This window comes from Aedes albopictus, chromosome 2 (assembly GCF_035046485.1).
Source record: "Aedes albopictus strain Foshan chromosome 2, AalbF5, whole genome shotgun sequence".
Taxonomy (NCBI): Eukaryota; Metazoa; Arthropoda; class Insecta; order Diptera; family Culicidae; genus Aedes; species Aedes albopictus.
In genome coordinates, this window is record NC_085137.1 from 197,421,121 (window position 1) to 197,444,267 (window position 23,147).

Sequence of the window (23,147 nt, forward strand, 5' to 3'; positions counted from 1 at the left end):
AGGAACTTTGAAGGAATCCCAGAAATAACTCCCGGAGGAATCCCAGAACGTACTCCTGGATGAATCCCAGAAAGAACTCCTGAAGGAATCCTGCAGGATACTTATAAAGGAACATCTGGAGGAATCCCAGAAAGAAATATCCTGGAGGCATTGCGAAAGGCATTTCCGAAGGAATTCAGGAAGGAACTCCTGGAGAAATTCCAGAATAAACTCCTGGTGAAATCCAAAAAAAAAAAAAACTCCTGGAAGGAACTCCAGGAGGAATCTTGGTAGGAACTCCTGGAGGAATCTCGGAAGGATCTCCTGGAGAAATCTCAAAAGGAACTCCTGGAGAAATCTCAGAAGGTACTCCTGGAGGCATCTTGGAAGGAATTCCTGCATGAATTTAGGAAGGAACTCCAGGAGAAATCCCAGAAAGAACTCCTGGAGGAATTCTGGAAGGAACTCCTGTAGGAATCTTAGAAGGTACTCCTGGAGGAATTTCAGAAGGAACTTCTGGAGAAATCCCAGAAAGAGCTTCTGGTGAAATTCAGGAAGGAACTCCTGATGGAATCTTAGAAGGAACTCCAGGAGGAATTCCAGAAGGAACTTCTGGAGAAATCCTGGAAGGAACTCCTGGACGAATCTTTGAAGGAACTCCTAGAGGAATCTCGGAAGGAACTTTTGGAAGAATCCCAGTAGGAACTCCTAGGAATGTCTCATAGAGATCACCTGGAAAAACCTCAGAATGAATTCCAGGAGAAATATCAGAATGCGAATTTGTGCGGTTGTATTATTTAAACAGAGCAAATCAAAATAAATAACAAGCAAACATTCATTTACACAAGATTTTTCCGTTCTCATTGTGAGCTGGGAACGGCAAAGCGGAACGGCACAACGGCAACGGCAGTTTTAGTACATTCCGTGCTTGCCGTTCCTGCCGTTCCGTTCCGTTTTGCCGTTGTCATTGTGTTTGGCCCTTTTTCTCGTCACTTGCGTGTGTCTAGAGCATTTTGATCAGTTGTCAGTTGCCCCAACGAACGAACACGATTCGCTAATCGGGGCGTAGTCGTGACCCAACCAGCGAATCCGGACTGTATCATACCAAGACAAGGTATTGGTCGGTTACCCAGGTCTTGAAAATAACCTATTTTGGTATTTTGTAGGAATTGATAAAATACCTCAACGAGTTATTGGTTTGGTGTTGAGGACTGCTTGAGGTATTATTCAGTTATGGAAAAATCGCTATTTGTGTGGAAAAATCGTCGATTATTTTTTAGGTATTGTCATACCTGAGGCCATTATTCACGTGTTATGCCCAAAATATACACCAGTTATTATTTTAGGTATTTTACCTCTTATGCAGGGCTTCTTAATACCTCATTCAGGTTGTAGGTATTCGGTTTTCCATACCTGAGTTTGGTATTCTTCAGCTATTTTCTCCTGCTCGGGTTAATACACATGCATTTTCTGCGAAAATCTCTATTTGCATGACAACAATCCACTCCCATAACTAACTACAGTCACTATATACACAGTCTGGCGGACTGTCACTTTCGACCGGAGCCAATCGAGCATGACGTCACGGTGTAGCATTTATCGGTGTGGACACTATGACGTCATGCTCGATTGGCTCCGGTCGAAAGTGACAGTCCGCCAGACTGTGTATATAGCAGCCTCCTGTCACCGCAATACTACCCCACAGGAAAATAACGAGCCAACATCTCTGGTTCCCACTTTCAGCCGCCTCGTTGAATGCAATAGCGGCGGCTCGGCGGCTTGGTTCCCCATGACAGCGCAAAGTTTGTAAACAAACATAATTCCAGGAGCAAAAATCAAAAGCGGCGAAACTTTTTTTCACAACCAATTTTTGTTTTCAACTTTTAAAATCGTTAGTTTAAGCAAAACATGATTTTTAATTTTGCAATTATTTATTCAAAAATGAAGTCGTAATAGTATCAGCTCGTCTTCGTCACGGGAATAAAGTTTTCATAAATTTTATAATTGTTATTGATATGATTCAGCCACAGTCAATAATCGTTCCTGAATTTTGATGCTGACCTCAAAAACATGGCCGCTTGACAGGAGGCTGGTATATAGTGACTGTATAACTAACGGGCGGCCGCCGTCAAATATCAGGATTGCCAACTGTACGGCGACTGCTGTCACGTTTCTTTGTCGCCGAATCCGGCGCTGGGTCTTCGGCGCGGAAACCCAAAGGTGGGAATAAAATTTTGGGGTTTGCTCGGGGGTTTGCGCGCAATAATTCATGTATTTGGGACAGGCTGAGGACAACGTTGGAAAAATTGTCCCCTAGCTTCCTCAGATAGCAATTGATTATTTTGCAGTTATTAATAGGCTTAATATGATAGTACTTTGCGTTCCTGGTGACAAAAACCTTAACGAAAGCATTTTAAGCTGAGAGAATCACAATTTCTATGCGCCTGTTAGAATTGCATTTTGGACACCGAATAAATGTTTGGACACCCAGATATATATAATTTGAATAGGGCACTTATCTCAATGTTTAGCCATCAATACTGCTAAATTATGGAAGTAGAATAAATTAACAAATATTTTCTTAAAAATAATCAAATTTCTCCGCTTAACAGGCATCTATTTTGATAACTATAAGCGAAGACGGCTTATAACAAGACAGATAGCTCGATAGCTCCCACCCTGTTGCAGGCGACATGGTTGAAACGCCCTCAACGATTCACAGGAACATTAAAACATGATTGTGTGCGTGCACATGCAAACACGTACAGGGAAATAGTAGCATCGCATGCACACTCATTCATGATGTTGTTCCCTGAAGTCGTTCGTGGCGCTAGTGTGCTTGTAGCTCCCAAGGTATATGGAGCAAGAGGGTAGATGTCTGTCTTGTTATTAGCCGTCTTCGCCTGAAGTGTCTACTTTTATAAGCTCCTTGGAACCAGACATAGGTACATCGCTGTGCATGCCCAAATTACATAGGGTATTGGTTCCCTTCTTAAGCATGTGGCTCCAATTTTCATCCTACGAAAAACAAAGGATTGAAACGCTGTTTGTTTTGTTTCTTATTTTTGTATTTTTTGTTAGAAGTGAGCACCCATGAAAACAAAAAGAACGGAATCAATCGGTGCCGTCATCGCTTGTTTTCGAATAGGATGAATATGGGAGCGTGAGATTAATGATGGAACACATACCCTATATGTCCAAATTATATTGTTTACCCTAGTCCATTTTACGAGCCGATTTTATGAATGAAATTTTGACAAGAGGTAGCGTCCTAACCCATGAAAATCAATATTATCCCGGATAAAAAATTACCATTCATTACATGGTAAATATTATTAGCATATGACTGGTTTTATTGTTCACAATAAAACACATAGTAGATATATTGTTACTTTTTACAATAGAAATCAAGCTCATATAGTTCGTACAATAAGTGAACATTAGCTTTATTAGTGACTTATTGATTGGATTGTTTTTTAATAGTTCTATAATAATTTAAAGTTACTATCAGTGAAAATTAATTGAAGTTGTTTTATATAGTTGCAAAAGTGCATGCAAAGTTCTCATGCACTTTTTATTAAAAAAGAGTTTATTTCTCGATTACACTTAAAACAATTCGTAGCAAATAAATAACAATAAATATTATTGTTGCTTGGGGAACGTTCAAAAATTACGTCCAATATTTTGGGGAGGGGTAAACATCTATTGCAAGTTAATACACAACAGAATTAAATTATTGTTAAAGTTTTCAAAACTGTGTTTTTATGGAGGCATGTCTTATGATGTATTTTTTAAAAATGGGTGACAATTGATCCCCTTTTGAGCACATGAATAATTTGAAGGGAAAATATCTCCAGAAGCTTCCTATTCATTTTCTTTTCAAGTTTTCTTGTATTTTCGATGAATTTGGAGTGTTTGAAATTGTAAGATTTCCTTAAGTTTTTAAGGATATGCCGTATTTTCAAAATGGGGAGACTTGATCCCCCTTTTCTTGGTTTGTACTAAAGTTATAATTATCTGACACATTTTATCGTTGAATAGACTAGAATTCCAAGTAAATAGAGGGGAGGGGGGGGGGTCTAGAAAAGTGTGACAGTACGTGTATTGGATATAGGAAAAGTGCGTGACAGAGGGGGGAGGGGGAGTCTAGAAATCCAGAAAAACGATGGACGTAATATTTGAATCTTCCCTTGGATAATGTTTGTATATTATGAATTCGATTGGAAATCAAAAAAACGTTTTTTGAGAAAAGTATTTTTGCTAATTTTGAGTTTTTTACAACATACATCGGCAGTGACGTAAATGATAGTGCATCATTGAACGCACACAGGTGGGGTGCGCTGTACTTACTTACTTAAAAAAAGTGTCGCTAGTCGAAATGTGTTGCTATTCGGTTTGGTGCTGGCGCCATAATAATAATAATAATAGCCAAGTGAGGACGTTACGACAAGAAAAAGATGAACAATGATTTTTCTAATGTTTTCCAATTAATTAAAGGAATCTAGTAAATAGTAAACTACCATTGATAACAATACAAATACAATTAGTTTAATGGGGTCAATTGAACCGATGGTAAAATAAACATGCAATAATATTTGTTGTTATGTAAACAGATTTCACCTTTGAAAAACCAAAAAAATCATAATTCTCGGTAACATTTTTCTCCAGCATTTACAGATACTAATGGCCACATGAATTGTGAACGATTTATGGTATGGATCATACGACCTGAGGTCTGACTTGTGATATTTGGCAGTTATTTGAAAAGATTGATGATAGATCTTATCAACAGCTACCAAGCATCCAGACATCAGATTGTTTGATTCTTATCATAAAATGTGCATATCATTCTGGCGGCCGTTAGTGCTCGTAAATGCTGGATATAAATGTTAGCGGGAAATATAAATACTATGGATTTTCAAAAGCGAAAACAAATAACAACAAATATTTTTGTATTTTTATTGTAACAACGATTCATTTGACGCCATTGTATTTGTATTGTAAGAACAATGAAAAAACATTAAAATATATTGTTTTCTTTTGAAAATTGTACTAAAAATGCCTCATAAAAACACAATACATTCTATTGTGTTTCACGAAAAAGTGTATGAAAATTTTCTCAACATTTTATGGTTAAGATACATAACGACCACCATTTTTTATTGTAAAAGTGCCATTTACCATTCGCCGAATAGTATAGAACAATAGGGGTGATGGTGAGTGTGCCGTGTAAATTACAATACGTTTAATGGTGAATTTTTTTCGAAAAAATGGTGTTGTAACAATAAAATTTATCGTATTTTTAAGATATTTTCTATCAGGGATCATCAACATTGTTATCATTTCGTAAAATGGCCCATTGTTTCGTTCAAAACTGGTCAAAATGTAGCAAATGGAGGATAGCGTGCCTCTGGAGCCGATCTTCTGATTACCTAATACACCAGACGTTGGAACATTTTTGCGATTCAAATCATAGATTCGGAAACAACATCAAACCCGAAAAAAACGATTCAAGCGACACAGATGGCCCACTATCAATTTTTTAAATAATCCGTGCCAATTATTATTAATAATCCAACAATATTTGTCTCTGAATGATATTGCGCATTGCGTGGTTAAAAGTGCGACAATGAAGTGCGGAATCTCGAATAAAAGTTCGATTTTCGGTTTGATCCGTTTGATCGTTCCAGAATAATTTTTATTATTAGCTCATGATGAATAAGTGCCGTGTAGACGATTTGATGCAACATCGCACTTTTATTTGAGACTACGCGTTTCTGCGCAGTCCAGATATCAATGCCATTATTATGCGTGGCAAGACAAATTATCGCGCAAAGTGATGCGGAAACGCTAATACATATGCGCGGTTGCATTTAATCGAAGACACGGTAAATTTCCACACAGAAGACACGAACATGATATGATGTACTGGCGACCACCTGTGAGTGATTTTGTACATTATCTACGGCAAAACGCGTAATATTTCTAGATTGAGTTTAAATAAGGGCGAAAGTAACATGAGAGAGTTCTCTTCATCGACTTTCTCTTCTGCAAAATAAAGTGACAAGATGCAAATTCAATCGAACTTTTTTACACTTAGACGCTAGATTGCATCGCAACCTAGCGATTTATGACCAAAAAGTGCAACCATACTTGCATCTTGTCACTTTAATATGAAGCAGAGAGAGTCGATGGAGAGAACTCGCTCATGTTACTTTCGCCCTTATTTAAACTCAATCTAGATTTATCCACAGACAGACGAAACACTTAGAATTTTTTTTATTGAAAAACATCGTTACGAAATCAAAATCGCCTAATTCTATTCGTACTGTAATTGGCCGGACCACCACTAGGTGGCGGTAGTGAGCAAACGTCAAACAAGAGCAAAAACGATACTAGCGCCACGAGTGGTCAATTGACCAACTACCGCATATTTGAATCAACCGTTATAAATGTGTTCGATGGGAGGCGAGTGGAGTGTGACGTTAGTTTCTCTATGATTCAACTATACATCAATTTTTATGCCTTCTAAAGCGTGGATCTTCGCAAAATGATAACGTGGATCACAAAGTCGCTTTTCAGCGCTCACGTTGTTTCATCGACGAGAATCCTCATAAAAATATTGTAAGAAAAACTCATAAAATTTATGTATTCATGTCGCTGCTGTTTTACTTGTTTGTATTAAGTGATTTCTAAGCTATATTAGTTATGGTAATTGTTACTGCAATACTGATCTAGAAGAAAGTCCGAGGGAACGATCGCCATTGGGTCATCATGATATTATGCAGTTCGTAGAAGAACAAACTGCTTTTTATTCAATCATCGATTACATCGAAATCCATTTCGCAGCATCCTTTCACGTTCTTCTCCGCCAAGTCGGTACCAGGGACGTGGAACAGCATACGCACCCGGTACGTACCCTTGCCCATTTCGACGTAACTGTGGAGGTAGTTTATCTTTAGGACAGCCGCGTCTAAGTTGAAAACGCCCTGGTAAAAGGAAAAATAAGAAACTATAATGTCAACCGATTTTATTTTCGCTATGGTTTGGTCCATAACCCATAATCGATCCATCGAAAAAGTAAACGCGTGGATATTCAACAATAGGGGAGACTGGGGAGACTTGATCCCTTTTTCTTAATTTAACTGAAACTTTAAGAAAAAAACACAAAACTAGATCCGATTTCCGTACAAAATAGCAGGTAAACATCTATTGCAAGTTAATACACAACAGAATTAAATTATTGTTAAAGTTTTCAAAACTGTGTTTTTATGGAGGCATGTCTTATGATGTATTTTTTAAAAATGGGTGACAATTGATCCCCTTTTGAGCACATGAATAATTTGAAGGGAAAATATCTCCAGAAGCTTCCTATTCATTTTCTTTTCAAGTTTTCTTGTATTTTCGATGAATTTGGAGTGTTTGAAATTGTAAGATTTCCTTAAGTTTTTAAGGATATGCCGTATTTTCAAAATGGGGAGACTTGATCCCCCTTTTCTTGGTTTGTACTAAAGTTATAATTATCTGACACATTTTATCGTTGAATAGACTAGAATTCCAAGTAAATAGAGGCTTCCGAATAGAATTTTATTTTTCACATGTATAATGTGTGTGTAATCCTCGAGGGATCAAGTCTCCCCATGTCACTGTTGTATACTAAGCTGAATGAATTAAAATATGTTAACAACAGCCTTATTTCGATAAATAAGTTTGAAAATATTTTATTTAAACTATGTGCTGTTAAATTTTGACACGATTTGGTTCAATTTTCATAAAGTTATTGAGATTTTTCGGAATCGCCTAAAAGATTTCTGAAGGACTGAAAACAAACTATCAGCCGTTAAAAAATAATGCAATGTACAATCGAAATCACTTGTAGCCAAAACATAGTCGTTTGTCCAGGAGTAGTTTTGGAAAAAAAATGCTAGAAGAAAAATGTTTTTGATTCCGAGCAAATATGGGGGGAACAAGTCTCCCCAGGGATCAAGTCTCCTCAATCTCCCCTACCGGTGTCGGGTTCGATTCCCGGTCTGTCCAGAAACTTTTCGTAATGGAAATTTCCTTGAATTCTTTGGATGTCCTATATTGGACAGCGCACACCAATTAGCTTCTTTAGCGGTGTTGAGATAATTCCATATTCTGAATCTGCTTGGGAAACTGAGCCGAAATCCAAATTTTCATGAATTTTGGTGACCGGGAACCTATTTAAAAATTAATTTGAAGTTTGTATGGGAGCGATTTGTCGAATCACCCCTCGTCGCATTTTGTACTGGGTGGAGCTGTCAAGCAGTTACCCAGCTGTCAAAAGGTGATTTCAAAAAAATTCTTTGAAATTGATTTTAGGTACCAAAATAAAGTTCTAAAAATCTGAAAATAACCATAGCGGCTCAAAAAAAGGTGCTCTTTTGTATAAAATCAAAAAATCGATACATTTTTCTTAATTTAAAAACCCAATTGTGCCCAGGTAACCAATGAGCATTTGAATAAGCCGTATTTCTGTTTTAAATCTGCATTAGACCTGCTTACTGCCGTATGATAGCAATTTGACTGCTAAACTGCCCTATATTAGCAATTGAAGTGCTTCTTAAAATCTGACAGCAGTTATGTAGCATTTCAGATGCACGGTATGTTTTGGTCAACAAGCATTGCAACTGCTGCATTAGTGCCATAAAACTGCTAAGTGGGATGAGGGATGCTAAACCCACAGCACATTTCCACTTTTTTTAATTTACGTGCCCCGGCTGTAGATACCATTATCATTCGCTTGTCCTGTCATTTATAGAGTAGCAACTAAAAACAAAAGGACTTTGACAAATAAATTCCTTGGATGGTTCGATTTAATTATCAGCACATCTGACATCAGCACATCATTGATTTAATTATCAGCATATCTGACGAATCAACTGCCGGTGTAATATTCAAGCTTTAAATTGATCAATAAACCAACGCACATTATTTAATCATCTATAGCTTACATCGTAGCGCGGTTCAGCATCACCGCCAACCCGAGGGATCAAATCCCAATTTCGCCGATATCAGCAAAAAAACAACAACAGCATTTCAAAACGTGCCCCAAGCCTCAAAACCTGCACAGGAGAGTGAGGATAAAAATAGAAGAGAAAGGGCCGTAAAATGGGCAGGGGTAATGTTTTGTTTTTATTTTTGACAATCTGGGGGATAGGAAATTTAAGCATTTAATCAGCCGTAATTTGGGCCAAAACCTGCATTTAAGTAGCACTTATGGCGCATATAGGGCAAATTAGCATTCAATGGCCTGCTGTAAAGGCGCATATAGTGCCGAATTAATGCCATCTTAACTGCTTATTGGTTACCTGGGTGGGTATCAGATCATCAGACCGAAGTACATCAGGCCGAACGGGTTGTTAGACCGAAGTTTATAAGGCCAAATGAGTCAGTAGGCCATAATTTTAGTTTCCTCTATAAATAAATTATTATATTACGTCGTATTTTTTCAACTCGGCAAGCCTCACTGGATTAATGTCGGACTCATGCTGAAAAAATCATTATTTTTCAGCTTGTTGCATAAAGGTCTCATTAGACATGACAAATATTTGTCCAAACAAGCCTTACAAATGACCAACACAACGTGAATCATGGCAACCTTGAATGAATGCCGAACTTACAATGACAAATATTTACGATAATGACAAACAGTGTAATGGCACCTAAACGCTAAATCGCTAAATAATAGTGCAGTGGACCTTGCGTTTCTCAGAGATAATTAGTTGCCCTTCTTAAGGCGAAACTGGAAGCATTTTTTTATTATTTTTGTTTTTGATTTTTCATAAAATAACGAAGCAATATTTTCAAAATCGGTTTTCGTGCACATGTAGAGAATGGATCAAGGTATCTCCTGAATTTTTCCCAGGTGGAAAATGTCTTTCTTTTTTGCAAAAACCATTTTTTTGTGACATTTTGTTTAAAAATGGTTTCCGCAAAAACTAAAAACATTTTCCATCTGAAAAAAAAATCAGGAGATACCTCGATCCATACTCCACATGTGCACGAAAACCGATTTTGAAAATATTGCTTCGTTATTTTATAAAAAATCAAAAACCAAAAAGTGAGGCAATGGATCCAGTTTCGCCTTAAGACTCAAATTTGAGGCTAAATAAGGGCGGGATTATTCAAATGTTGTAAATTAACTTACATTACCACCTATATGAGTTCGCTTAATAGGCGTTTTTCAATTGACACCGATTCGGTTTGTCGTTGATGTTCCCTTTTTGTGCTGTGATTGTGAAGAGTGTAATCCTGTCTAGTTTGAGTAGTGGCTACGGCAAGGAAACCTCAGATCGATTTTCAGCGTAAAAAGCGTGTGTAGCCCAAGTGGCTCTACTTCAAAAAGTTCATTTTTGTAGGGTAACTTTTGTATAGTTTACCTTGTGAACCCAGTTTTGCTTCTTTCATTATAAATGGAGTGTCGTGCCTCGAGGATGCTATATCTTAGTATGTTTCAACTTTTCCTTATGGATGCCTTCAAGCAAGCTTTTGTATTCAGCATCTTTTCGCTGATATTTGGCAGTATTGCTACGATGGTTACATCATCTGAAATAGCTCAAACATTAATTTGAGATGCTTCAGTTTGATGGATTACTTCCCAGGTAACCAATTAGCATTTAAATAAGCTGTATTTCAGCTATAAAACTGCATTATATCTGCTTGCTGCTGCATCATAGCAGTTCGACTGCCGAATTGCTCTGAATTAGCAATTCAAATGCTCCTTAAAATCTGACAGCTGTTGTGTAGCATTTCAAATGCACGATATTTTTTGGTTAACAAGCATCCTAACTGCTACTTTATTGCCACAAAATTGCTAAGAGAGATGAGCGATGCTAAAACTGTTACACCTTTCAACTTTTCAATTCATGTACCACGACTATAGGATCCATTACCATTCAGATGTCCTATCATTTACTGGTAGCAACAAAATAAATCAATGAGAGAACAAATATTTTCCAAATAAATCGCATGGAATAAGAAACCAATTATGCCGTCGTGTATTATGTGGATGGTTTAATTATCATCACTTCTCCGAGCCGTTGTCCGGGCACAGCAAAATAACTGCCGGTGTGGTACTCAAGCCTTTAATAGATCAAAAAATCAACGCACATTATCTGATCGTTTATAGCTCATCCGGTAGCGCGGCTCAGCATCATCATCTGTCAGAGGATTGTGGGATCGAATCCCAATTTCAGCGGGAACAGCAAAAAACAACTGCAAAAATAAACAACAGCCCCAAAGTCGCACAGGAGAGTGTGAGTAAAAATAGAAAGGGAAGAATATGATGCGACTGAAATGCGCAGGGGAAAATATTTTTGTTTATGTTCGATTTTTTGGGGATAGGAAAGATAAGCATTTAATCAGCCGTATATTGGGCCAAAACCTGCATTAATTTAGCACTTATGGCGCATATACGACATATACGCATTTAATAACCAGCAGTAAAGGCGCATATAGTGCTAAATAAATGCAATTTTAACTGCTTATCGGTTACCTGGGTTAGGTACATAGTACAGTTCATGGATAACTTAACATAGAATTGCATCTAACCCAACTCTGTATTAGCAGAATTTGTCATGATGTGACTGAAAGGCATGTGTCAGATGAGGCGTCTCCATTTGACCTTCTTTGCACTTTTTAGTGATCCTTCGCAAAATTTGCATATTCACGCGTGCCTGCTCAATAAACTAGGGAACCTGTACTAATTGGTTTTGTACCTACAACGGCCTCCATTGTGGTATAACTATTGCTTTGAAAGAAGCTTGTCCTCTGCGGTCTGTGCGGACTGCAAGAGGTATTCCTGAATGAAACTCTGATCTGTTCAAGTTCAAAATATCTTCGGATAAACCAGTTTTTTGTATAGTTACGGATCTTTAGCTTCCGCCAGAGAATTATAGCTTTATAATTGACTTAGTGGGCTACAAACCCCCTGCTTATTTCAAATCTCCAGGAGCAAATGGTGTTTTGTCCTATTTTTTTCCAGAGGGATATGAGTATTTCAAACATGTTTTGAACTCTTGTAGTTTTCTATGGGATATTTTCATGGCGTGAAATTACTCCATAGTTTTATCCCGAAAGGGTGCGTGCGTTGTATGAAGAAGGAATGAGTTCCTAGTTACCTCGATCTTTCTGAAATGCTTGAAACGCATCGATTATCACATCTGTGATGTTCGTCTGGCTGACATGGCTATTCATGTGAACTCACATGCCTCCCAATTTGGGATGTCCACAGTGACTCTTTTACACAAAGTTGTATACGTTTTCAAGAAAGTACTCGCTCAAACGAAGTTTTTCTTGGGTGATTTCTTGAATATTGAGGATGCTTTCGATGCCGAGCCTTTCAATGTCATATTGAAAGTCGCATGACGTCACAAGCTATTTCCAATGAGCTATAGGCTCTCTTTACGCTTTATGCGTTTTACAGTGTCCTTTTCAGGACATTGATTAAACCTGTTGTGGTATGGGCTATGAGCTCTCGTTGCGGTTATGCGTTCATTCCCTCTTCTAGGGTACTCCTTCCTATTTCATCACCTTTCCCTTTCCGTTTCCTAATTCCCATCCATTGTCCCATGCTCCCTCAGGTAAATGATGAAATAGGCTTATATGTATGGCGATGACACAAATGTCCCAAATGGAGGATAACGTGCCTCTGGAGCCGGCCTTCTGATACCTGATAAGGTCTCATTAGACATGACAAATATTTGACCAAAAAAACAAGCCTTACAAATGACCAACACAACGTGAATCATGGAAACCTTGGATGAATGCCGAACTACAATGACAAATATTTACGATAATGAGAAACAGTGTAATGGCACCTAAACGCAAAATCGGAACGGAGAGACTGCATAAACTAAAAAAATGCTTCGAAATTATAAAAAAAATCCCTTACAAGTTGAAACTGTATTAAAACTAAATGAAATCCATAAGTTTAAAATATTGAAACATGGACTTATAACGATAGATATACTACACACACAGACAAACAGACGTAACACTTCGAACAATTTTCGATTCAAATAATAATCACGGAAACATATTCGCCCAATGCTAAAAGGGTTGGTTGAGCTTAGTTGAGCATCAACTAGATAGAGGTAGTGAGCAAACGTCAAACTCAAACATAAACGATGCGAGCGTACAGGTGGGCAGTTGGCCGGCCACCTAACCAATTTTGAAAAAAAAATGTTAAATCGATATAAGATGGGAATAATTATCAGAGTGTTACGTCTGTTTGTCTGTTTTTTATGCTTAGGTTCCACAAAAAAAAAATCATTTCAATCAACCAGCATCAGCAACTCCTTCAGCGATAAGTACTAGAGTGCGGGCACCGTTTTTGGCCAGTCTAAGGGAAATATTTTTTTTTATAACAATAACCATGATTATTGCAATAATCATAGGGTAAGTGTGTCATCATTAATCTCACGTTCCCATATTCATCTTATTCGAAAACACGCGATTACGGCACCGATTGATTCCGTTCTTTTTGTTTTCATGCGTGCTCACTTCTAACAAAAAATACAAGAATATGAAACAAAACAAACAACGCTTCAATGCTTTGTTTTTTTTTCGTAGGATGAAAATGGGAGCCACATGCTTAAGAAGGGAACCAATACCCTATGAAAACTACCAATGTGTCAAATAAAAGGTTTCAATTATAATACTTTATAGGAAAAATGCAGAAATCAAGCTAATACTTGAGTTTTGCATTAAAAGAGATACTGGCTACAATAGAAGCGCTAAGTCAGTTTTGTCCATACACATACCAGAGTTTTCAACAGAATCAATTTCTAGAGAAACTTCAGCAATGGGACTATTTTTTGCGAAAATTCTAACACAAACTGCTGAACGATTTTTAACGAATGTCCGAGATTGAATTTCTGTTTTCATTTCGAATAGAATTACCTGTGAAATTTCTAGCACTTGAAAGCGGAAATCTCGTATGAATTTTTGGGCAATTTTTACAAACAAAAAAATAATAATGCAAAACTTCTTGAATTCATCTCAAGAACTCATAGGACTTCTCCAGATATTGCTTATAAATTTCCCGTAAGGTCTTTGTATGGACATAGCCAGGAGAAATGAGCAGAAGTATTCCTATTAGTATAAAAATTGATTGATTTGTCTTTATTAGAGAGACTTTCAATTAGTATAAAAAATTGAGTTAAATAGAAATGGTTGAAATTAAATGGAACAACATTTAACTCGATATTTTTTTTTTTTTAATTTATAACCTGGACTTGTAAGGTTCATTTCAAAAACATTCCTATACAGAAAAGATTAGATAGATAAATATTCTTACATTTTTTCTAAGAACTCCGTGGCAAATTTATCAAAATACTTTGAAGAGTTTTCGACAAAAATAAATACGAGTAATTAGCAGGAACTAAAAAGTTATCAATTCTACAGAGTTTTCGAATTTCTCCTTTTGCAGGAGTATGTGCCTCTGGAGCCCACGCCAATCTATTGAAATTGATGGTTATTATGATAAAAATCAAATCAAGAGATATTTCTCGCACTACTTTTGTTTTTTTTTTTTTTTATTTCACATGTTTATTTGTAAAGTGAGCTTCTGGAGAGGCCCCTAAAATTTGGGAGCCAGGGTCATGACCCCCTAGCACATAACATAAGTGGAGCTCCATAGTCAGAGCGAAGGAAAAAGTTGTGTCCTTTTCCAGCACGCGAAACTGTTATATCTTTTATAAAAGGCGTCGAACTGTCATTTATTTTTTTATCTGATCTAACCGGTATTCCAGTTTTGACAAAGAATGCAGGAACGAAGATTGGCATCTGAGATATGCGCAAAACTAGCTGCTGGAAATTCACTTATTCATTTTATCAAAAATTCATTGAAATCATCGAAATAACATATTTACGTTTCACATATCGATCTCCCTTTATATTTAAAGCTAGAAAACGAATGTTTGACTTGAGTTTACAAAGTTTTATCGCAATTTATGCCCTATTTTAGATCTCCTCGTGCTGCCAGTCTAAATCTATGAGGTCTTTGTTTTACTTCACAGCAATGAAAAATGGTATACATGCTGAAAAATGGTATGGCAATAATGTTATAACGCATTTGACATTTCGATGCCCTGTATACCAGCGTACTAACTCGGAACGGCATCAACTTTTTGAGCCAGAGTTCCACTTATGTTATGTGCCCCTAGCCCCCATTAAATCCGGTCCTGGACTGTGTGCAAAATTTGAATTGTGTTCATTGTTTCATCTTCATAGACTCACAGGGGGTCTGAAACTCCTTCAGCTTGCGACCCACTTTTGGTTGATATAAAATTTGGCGATTCACCAGCATGTATTTTCATAACACACGTCATTTCAGAAAATTAAAAAAAAGTAACTGTAATGAGCGTCTTGTATAAATGCACACGATACTTTTCCAGAAAATCTCACCTGAATTCTGGAGGATCTCCAAAACGCTGCAGAATGGAGTTCCTGCAGAATATTCGTGCTTGTTCCTGTTGAATATCCTTGTTGAAATTCTGAAGAATTATTCTTTTATCGAAATTCAGAAGTTTTTTTTTAATAAAAGGTTTCGATTTTATTTAGCAAACTTATGACCTACATATTCGAATCAAACTCCAGAGCTGTTGAACATTTTTAGTAGAACTCTAGCAAGCATTTGAGGTGGCTTATTTTGAAGAGTTTCATTCTGATTTTTTTCAGAAAAATGCTGTTGAGATTTTCTTTTGGACTTAACCTTTACGTCCCACAGTGGTCCATATCTGATATGAACATACCTGGTAAAATTTATCAAATCATAGTAGTCTGCTAGTTTTAGCATAAACCAATGTATTGGAAAATGATTTAGCTCTCAATTTTAAATTAATGGCATTTTCATTATTTGTCGATTTCTGCGAACAAAATCCAAACAAAATGGCTGTTTTTCATACAATTTGACGGTATACATATCATCATGGCGCTGAAGTTTTGGCAGCTCTTGGCAGCTGCATTTTGTCTTAATAGATTCTGCATACTTAAACGAGTATTTGAACGGAATATCCCCGCGGGGAGTAGCGGGGAGAAATTATTAAGACACTTTGAAGTGTAAGAATTTCTCGTACTAATAATTAGCAATGACAATTGCTAAAAAATGTTACTTTTTATCTCTCGTTCCATTGAAAATGATCGATATACACAAGGACTTTCGAATACACTTTTGGAATCATTTGAATTACAAATATTACTAGAGTTTTGTAGTGGTTGAGCTCGTATGTGTTCGTTATCAAAAATTCAGCATTTTTTTCCATAAGCAGCTATTAAGTGCTGTAACAAGATGTAAAATCAATATTTTACAATTCTTTTAATGACATTCAATGCTCTTGATATTATATATGACTGATTGATATACGTCAACACATTAAAGACATGTTCGAAAATTGAATTTCTGCCAGCTTTTTTTAAAACCGGACCATTGTGCGTCCCTGACGTTTTTCAAGCACTATAATGTTCATTTGGTTCATTTGATGTTCATTTGGCTCTATTTTCTTCTATTTTTACAGGCCCCTGACACGGCCTATATCAATGCATTGGAATCATGGTAGACAGGATGTCCTGGGCGCTAATAAATAGCGCCCACTGTCAAATGCGAAAACATCAACAATTTTTTGTTTAACGTTTATTTTGGTTTGTTGATAAGTTTTTGAAATCATTTTTTCCACCTGTTATGATCACAAAACACTTCAAAATGGCTTTAATATTAATGTACGGTAAGAGGAGCATGCGATTAGTTGAATAAAGCAACCCAACAAACACGCATTGTGAATGTGATTTCGTATGTGGCTCAAAACATCAAACAAAAGCTGCGTTTGTTGATTACACGCTCATTTCAATTTGCACGAATATGAGTATAAGGCAGTTAGATGTTGGCTACGATATATTTCATTCATGCCAGGGGCCTGTATTTTTATCCAATTTTGATGAAAATTTCACAGAACAAATGACTACCATTTCATGCACCGGTTGATCAAGATGGATGACCAGCTCCAGATTTATACGGAAACCCAGTGGGGTACCCCGGTTGTCCAAATGAGACGTTTTCGTTGTTTTTTTTTTCTTCAGATCTTATATGGAACAATAAGTTTTTACATCAGAATCATAAAGTATTCATATCTTTAGACACTTTAAGGTCATTTGGAACTATAGTGGCCTGTTCAGGATTCCGAGGTAGGGGAAATGGGGGTAAAATGAACACCATAAGCGTTCGGCGTCGTTTTCAATGGAAATATGTTAAAATCGTTCTTTTTTACCAATATCGTAGATGGTATTATGTTCTAAACATGCTATAAGAAAAAAAAATGCTCGAAACTACTGTTTTCTTTAATTTTTTTCGATTGCAAAAAATGCTAGAAAACCGAGTAGCGTAAAACAGTGAAGGTAAAATGAACAATCGATGGGGGTAAAATGAACACATATTTAAAAGTTAATTTAAACGTACATTTTCGATATTTTCAACTACATGTCAGTAAATATGATGTAAATTGTATGTACTACGATTTTGAAACTTCTTATATAAAGTTTGCAATGTACTGAAATAATTATTTTAAAAAATGTACTAAAACAGGCGGATTTTCTAATAATAATCTTATTTTGTTAAAGTAAGATATGTTTTCTTAACTTTTTACTCTATTTATGTAACGATATGTTAGGGATTTCAGTATACTGAGTTTGAACAAAATCTTGTAAAAATTATATAAAGTTTGAACCAACTGTTCATTTTACCCCCAAGCTCTGTGTGTTTGAAAGTTATTTCTAAAATTTTATTAAAAACAATAACTTTTTTTTTCTTCGCTAAATATTTTGTTTTAGGAGTAAATTATTAAAATATGGTATCACACATGTAGAAATTTGCGAATAATGAACGAATTGACCTTAATTACGATTAGCTCAGTTTTACATCAGACCATATTGTTTGCATAGTTTTCGCCATTTTCCTCATTTTAAAGTGGTTTAGTCAATTTATAAGTCCAATATCAGCAGAAGTACAATAATTTATGTTGTTGCATAGAAACCCGTCGTTAAAATATGCAAAAATAGCCTCAATGCTGTAAAACACCACCCTGTTCATTACCCCCCCCCCCCACCCCCTGTTTATTTTACCCACAATTCCCTACCGTAAAACGGGGAACTTTGATTGTTTTTCTGCACGCATGGCTTTGACTGACCAAGCCATGTGGAAATTACACTGTTGAACATGCTTTGACATCCATGTGCACAACAGAAACATGTGCTCGATTAACAAATTGATATTTGAATTTTGAAAATAAATCGACGTACTCCGGTGAGCCTTGAACTCACAACTCCCAATTCGATAGACGGGCGCTTCTATTCCTTCAAGCTACTGAGTCACTCAACTATCTCCGTCGCCAGTAGGCGTGGAACTGAACTCGATTCCACAATCGCACATGGTTAGCTTCTTTTCACAATCCAAACCTCCTTCGGATGGGATTGGATGAACATCTAACACATACACTGTTGTGTCCGTCTAGCGAATTGGGAGTCGTGAGTTCGAGTCTCACCGGCGTACGTGGTTTTTTTCATAACTCAATTCTCAATTTATTCATCGAGCACATGTTTCTGTTGTGCACATGGATGTCAAAGCATTTTCAACAGTGCGTATTTTTTATTTGTTTTTACTGTACTGCCGTGAATCGCATATCTGTCCCATTTACATAGGAAATCCAGCAAAATGGGACTGATATGTGTACATCAACATATTATTATGTACTACGCATATTGAGTTCTCTTGTTGAGTTGTATTAGACATTTACATTACCAAATTTTGGACACAACAGTTCTAGCAACATAAAATTATAAGTCCTTGTGTTGGGAGCGTCGTCTTTGTACTGACAAACACCTATTGATTGCTGCATTTCATTTGTGCAGCTTCAATGCTGAAATATTTCTTTATTATTATAAAAGATTAAACACTAATTACAATAGTTTTAACTTACATTTAAGTGTTACTATCAGCCACTAACAAAGGCTTCCAACCAATGAACAACTCACTCTACTGGCAACATTATGTACTGTCCTTTAAGCTCCTACAGTTTTGCCAGTTTCACAAGAAAACCACCACAACACATTGCATAAATTTAGGCGTTAACCGATTTTCGTCCCAATTTTTAAAATTGGTTCCTATTTGTAAAAACATGCATCGTTAAGAGATTGAAAAAATTGCCAAAACGTTGTTGTAGAGAATATTGTTGGAAGGCGGTCTCATTTGGCCAACCGACGTACCCCACTGGGTTTTCGTATAAACCCGGAACCAGTCATCCTACTTGACCAACCGGTGCATTCTATGAAACGGTAGTAGTTTCCGGTTGTTCTGTCAAAATTTCATCAAAATCGGGTAAACATTGAAAAAATACAGTTAAATGAACTTCAAAATATGATTACGCAAAGGTAAAGAATGTAACTTACGATGAACTTCTGACAAAACCGATAGATTCCTTGAGGAAAATGCTGCATAAATTTGTAGATAAATTCTTCCACAACGACATCGATACTTTTTTGTAGATAACAGTGAATATGTTTCCTCATTTTTTTTCCTTTCTATATGAGCAAAAATATATACTCTAGAAGGAGGGCCCCACAAACCGTGGCCCCGGGCCCCCACGTTTGTAAATCCGGCCCTACTTAGCGTAGGGTGGGGCGGGGCAAGATGGGTCGCGGGGCAAGATGGGTCAGTGCCATTTTCGGGCGCATTACTTATGTTTTGATTATGTTAATAATTTTGTTAGATGACCAGCATGAATATACAAAAGTTTGGAGCATTGATTGAAAAATTATTCACTCTCATTGGAATTAAAAAATAAAATGGCTTTTAGCCATTTTTCTTATGCGATACATTCCATATAATCCCCATATAAACGGCCGCGGAGCAAGATGGGTCACCTTCAATTTTGAACGTATTTTTGGAGCATTCCAAAGTTATTTATTTCTTATTACAAGACTATCTCATAAATGACTTCAATCAAGCGGAATGAACGCTCAAAATTATAACATAAAATTATGATAATTTTTTAGTGAAAACATCGAATCGTAAAGTTTTTTATATTCCAAATAAATTTATAAAATGTTCACTAGTAGCTCTTGTTTACTCAGTATTTATATAGAGCATATATGAATGCCGAACAAATCTCATATTTTGACGTTTTTCGTTGAGAAAATGTGAATTACTTAAAAGGTGACCCATCTTGCCCCGCACTTTTTTCACGGTGCAAAATCGATCACTTTTGAAAATTGCTTGTTTAACGTCATATTTTGTAATTAATGAACTTTTTATCGACTTTTAGCATAGCTAACTAGTGTAATAAAGAGTAGCGGACGAATACAAACCAATACGATTTGTATATACAAAGTTATGGTGATCCATCCTTAGGTGACCCATCTTGCCCCCACCCTACTAACCAATATATTTTAACACATGCGACTGAATACGTAAGCTTTTGCTAGGTAGCTGTAAAGAACGCGTTCAATAAAAAAAAACTACAGCTCTACAACTTTAAAGGCCAGATCAGATTAGTCATTTACCAGCATCTTCCGGAACGGAAACAAGGGTAAACCAAAAATTTAAAAAAATCACATAACATTTATCGAAAAATTAAACACTATGAAAATTACTTAGACGCTGTCCATATACTATGTAGACTCAATTTTGGAAATCTAATATCACCCCGCCTCCCCCTCGTAGACTTTCATCAATACAAAATTTTCGAAATTTGTATGGACAGTAGACTTTAGCCAGAACACCCCCTCCCCCCTCAGAGTCTACGTAGTTTATGAACAGGCCCTTATATATCTACGGGCAGATGCATTTTTTTCATCTGCAGCTTACATACTTCTTAGTTGTTAATGCTCGACAGTCAGTGATATATTTCCAGAGTTCCAAAAGAAATTTAAAATGTAAAATCTCGAGGGATTTTTTAAGTTTTTTTTTTCTCATGAAAATATCTGGAAATTACTCGCAAAACTGTGAAAGTTTTCGAGGGTATTTTTGATGAAAATCCTGTCGACTTTGAAAGGAACACCTTCAAGCTGCTCCAAGAAATTTCCTTTTTCATCTTGGCGTAACGTCCGAAAACCTGCTTCTAAACTTAGTTTTTTTATGCGGATTCCCACAGTTATTAACTGACTTGAGAACTTTTTCTTCTAATAACAATATCCAAATGCATATCGTGCGGCAGGCGCGAAGATACTTTATGCCCAAGAAAGTCAAGGGAAATGTTATTTGAAAAATCCTTAGTAAGATGTTGGGGTCAATACGACTCACACAGGAACACTGAACGTGCACTACGCCAACGTAGTGCGATAACCCTAACACCCTAGGTGGGTTAATCGAATCCAGACACCCTTACTATGGTCGTGTTGAATATCCACGCGTTTACCACTTCGGCTACACAACGCTAGGGCCGGTATTTTGGGCACTCATCGCAGTAACTCAGTCAATCCAATCGACTTGAAATGTTGTACCTACACTATACGTATCTCCCCGCGTACCAAAAATTGTGTCAATTGTTTTAAAATTGGCTGAGTTATAGCAGAAAAGTGCTCAAAATAGGAGCCCTGCCGAGATGGTTCCACTTCCCTATACAATTCTCTAAAAAACAAGCGATAAAAAACAATTAATCATACCTCGTGTCGTCCACATTTATCTCCATTGGTCATGGAACTAGCCAACATAAACCACGGCCCACTATCGTCCGAGTGGAATCGGTCGCAATGCATCGGTTCGATATACTCCTTCGGATTGTCCAAGCAAATAGCGGTACTTCCCAGCGGACACTTGTACGTGGTGAGCACTAATTCAAACTCGACATCCTCACTGCTCTTTCGGATTTCATACTCGGCATGTAGGGTATTACAGACGCCATCGGCATCCCGGTCGTACGAAACCTTGGTCAACGCGACCGGAACTTTGTCGTAATCCAGTGTCACATCCTGGCAGTTGGCGAACGTGGTCAAATTGACACGCTACTCGGATGTAGAACGAGAGAAAGTCAATGAAGTCAGTGGCATGGATAGTTAAAAAAAGCCGAACCGTTACTCACAAGACCATGTGCGCACTTCAGCAGATATGCCACGAAAAACAATATAGAATGCTTTCCTAGCATATCTACTCACTTTATGACCTAATACACTACTTTCGAAATGAGGGAATGCAAAAAGACGATCATCTTTTTATACCGTTCAAATGATAGCCTGGCCTGAGCTAGCAGTGCTCGTGCGTCCATAATTACATCCAGTGATGCTACGGTAATGATATGCTAAACGCACTAAATACGTTACTTATCAGAGGAAAAATCAATCAGCCTAACTAAAACTGTCATTTCAATTACTGATTGAATTATATCACGGAGCTGTGGTTACATTTAGTACCTGACTAACAGGTGATCTGGCCGGCTACCACCTGTATGCAAATTTGTCGATTCATGGTGTTTTACATTTTAGTGTAGTCACCCAACAATTCGACTGGCTAATAGGATGATCTGCTAACATGATACGTTAATTGACTATATGTTTCTAAGATTATGTAATAAGTAGCCTCTGGAATTGCATGTGTTTGAGAAGTGAAAAGCTTGGTCACAATATGTTTGATTCAGGAATTATTGAAAGGAGAATACAATCACTACAGAAAATGTTTAAAGGTTTTAGATAACCTTTGTCGTTCGTAATGATTCGCTTATGATAGCTCTCAATAATAAAAAAAATCGATTTTGTGATATTTCTGACATCATTTGCAGGAATTCTCTAGGTATGTATGAATGTAGAATGTAGGTATACAATCTTCTTTTTATATATCACTTAAAGTTTTCGAGGGAATGGTTTTCTGGTTTACCAATAGGAGGTACTCTGAGATCAAATTTGAAATAGGGAAGTGGAACCATCTCGGCAGGCAGGGCTTCTATTTTGGGCACTTTTCTGCTATAACGCAGTGAATTTTTAATCAATTGGCACAATTTCGGAACTCAGTGTGCAAAATTTCATGTCAGAACCGTCCCCGTAAAACACTCTTTTTTAGACAACTAATTTTTGAACAGTCATATCTCGGAAACCAGTGAACCGAAATAAATGAAATTTTGAACGTTTATCACCATTTGTGGGCCAAAAAGTTTTAACACGTTTTA

General features: G+C 36.9%; 1 protein-coding gene across 1 annotated transcript; it reads right to left on the reverse strand.

The window, feature by feature from the left end:
- Window positions 1-6,622: 6,622 nt before the first annotated feature.
- Window positions 6,623-22,230, reverse strand: LOC109425144 (uncharacterized). The gene is made up of 3 exons (XM_062850964.1): window positions 22,071-22,230; window positions 21,655-21,993; window positions 6,623-6,968 (listed from the first exon to the last, which is right to left on the reverse strand). Exons 1-3 carry the CDS (start codon window positions 22,131-22,133, stop codon window positions 6,795-6,797), a joined length of 576 nt encoding a protein of 191 aa, XP_062706948.1. The 5' UTR covers window positions 22,134-22,230; the 3' UTR covers window positions 6,623-6,794.
- Between the last annotated feature and the right edge of the window lie 917 nt (window positions 22,231-23,147).

Coding starts and splice junctions, on each gene's coding strand:
- LOC109425144 (XM_062850964.1), bottom strand. CDS start 22,133: ATGCTAGGAAAGCATTCTATATTGTTTTTCGTGGCATATCTGCTGAAG. Junction 21,994..22,070: donor TGAAGTGCGCACATGGTCTT/GTGAGTAACGGT, acceptor ACATCCGAGTAG/CGTGTCAATTTGACCACGTT. Junction 6,969..21,654: donor ATAAATGTGGACGACACGAG/GTATGATTAATT, acceptor TCCTTTTACCAG/GGCGTTTTCAACTTAGACGC.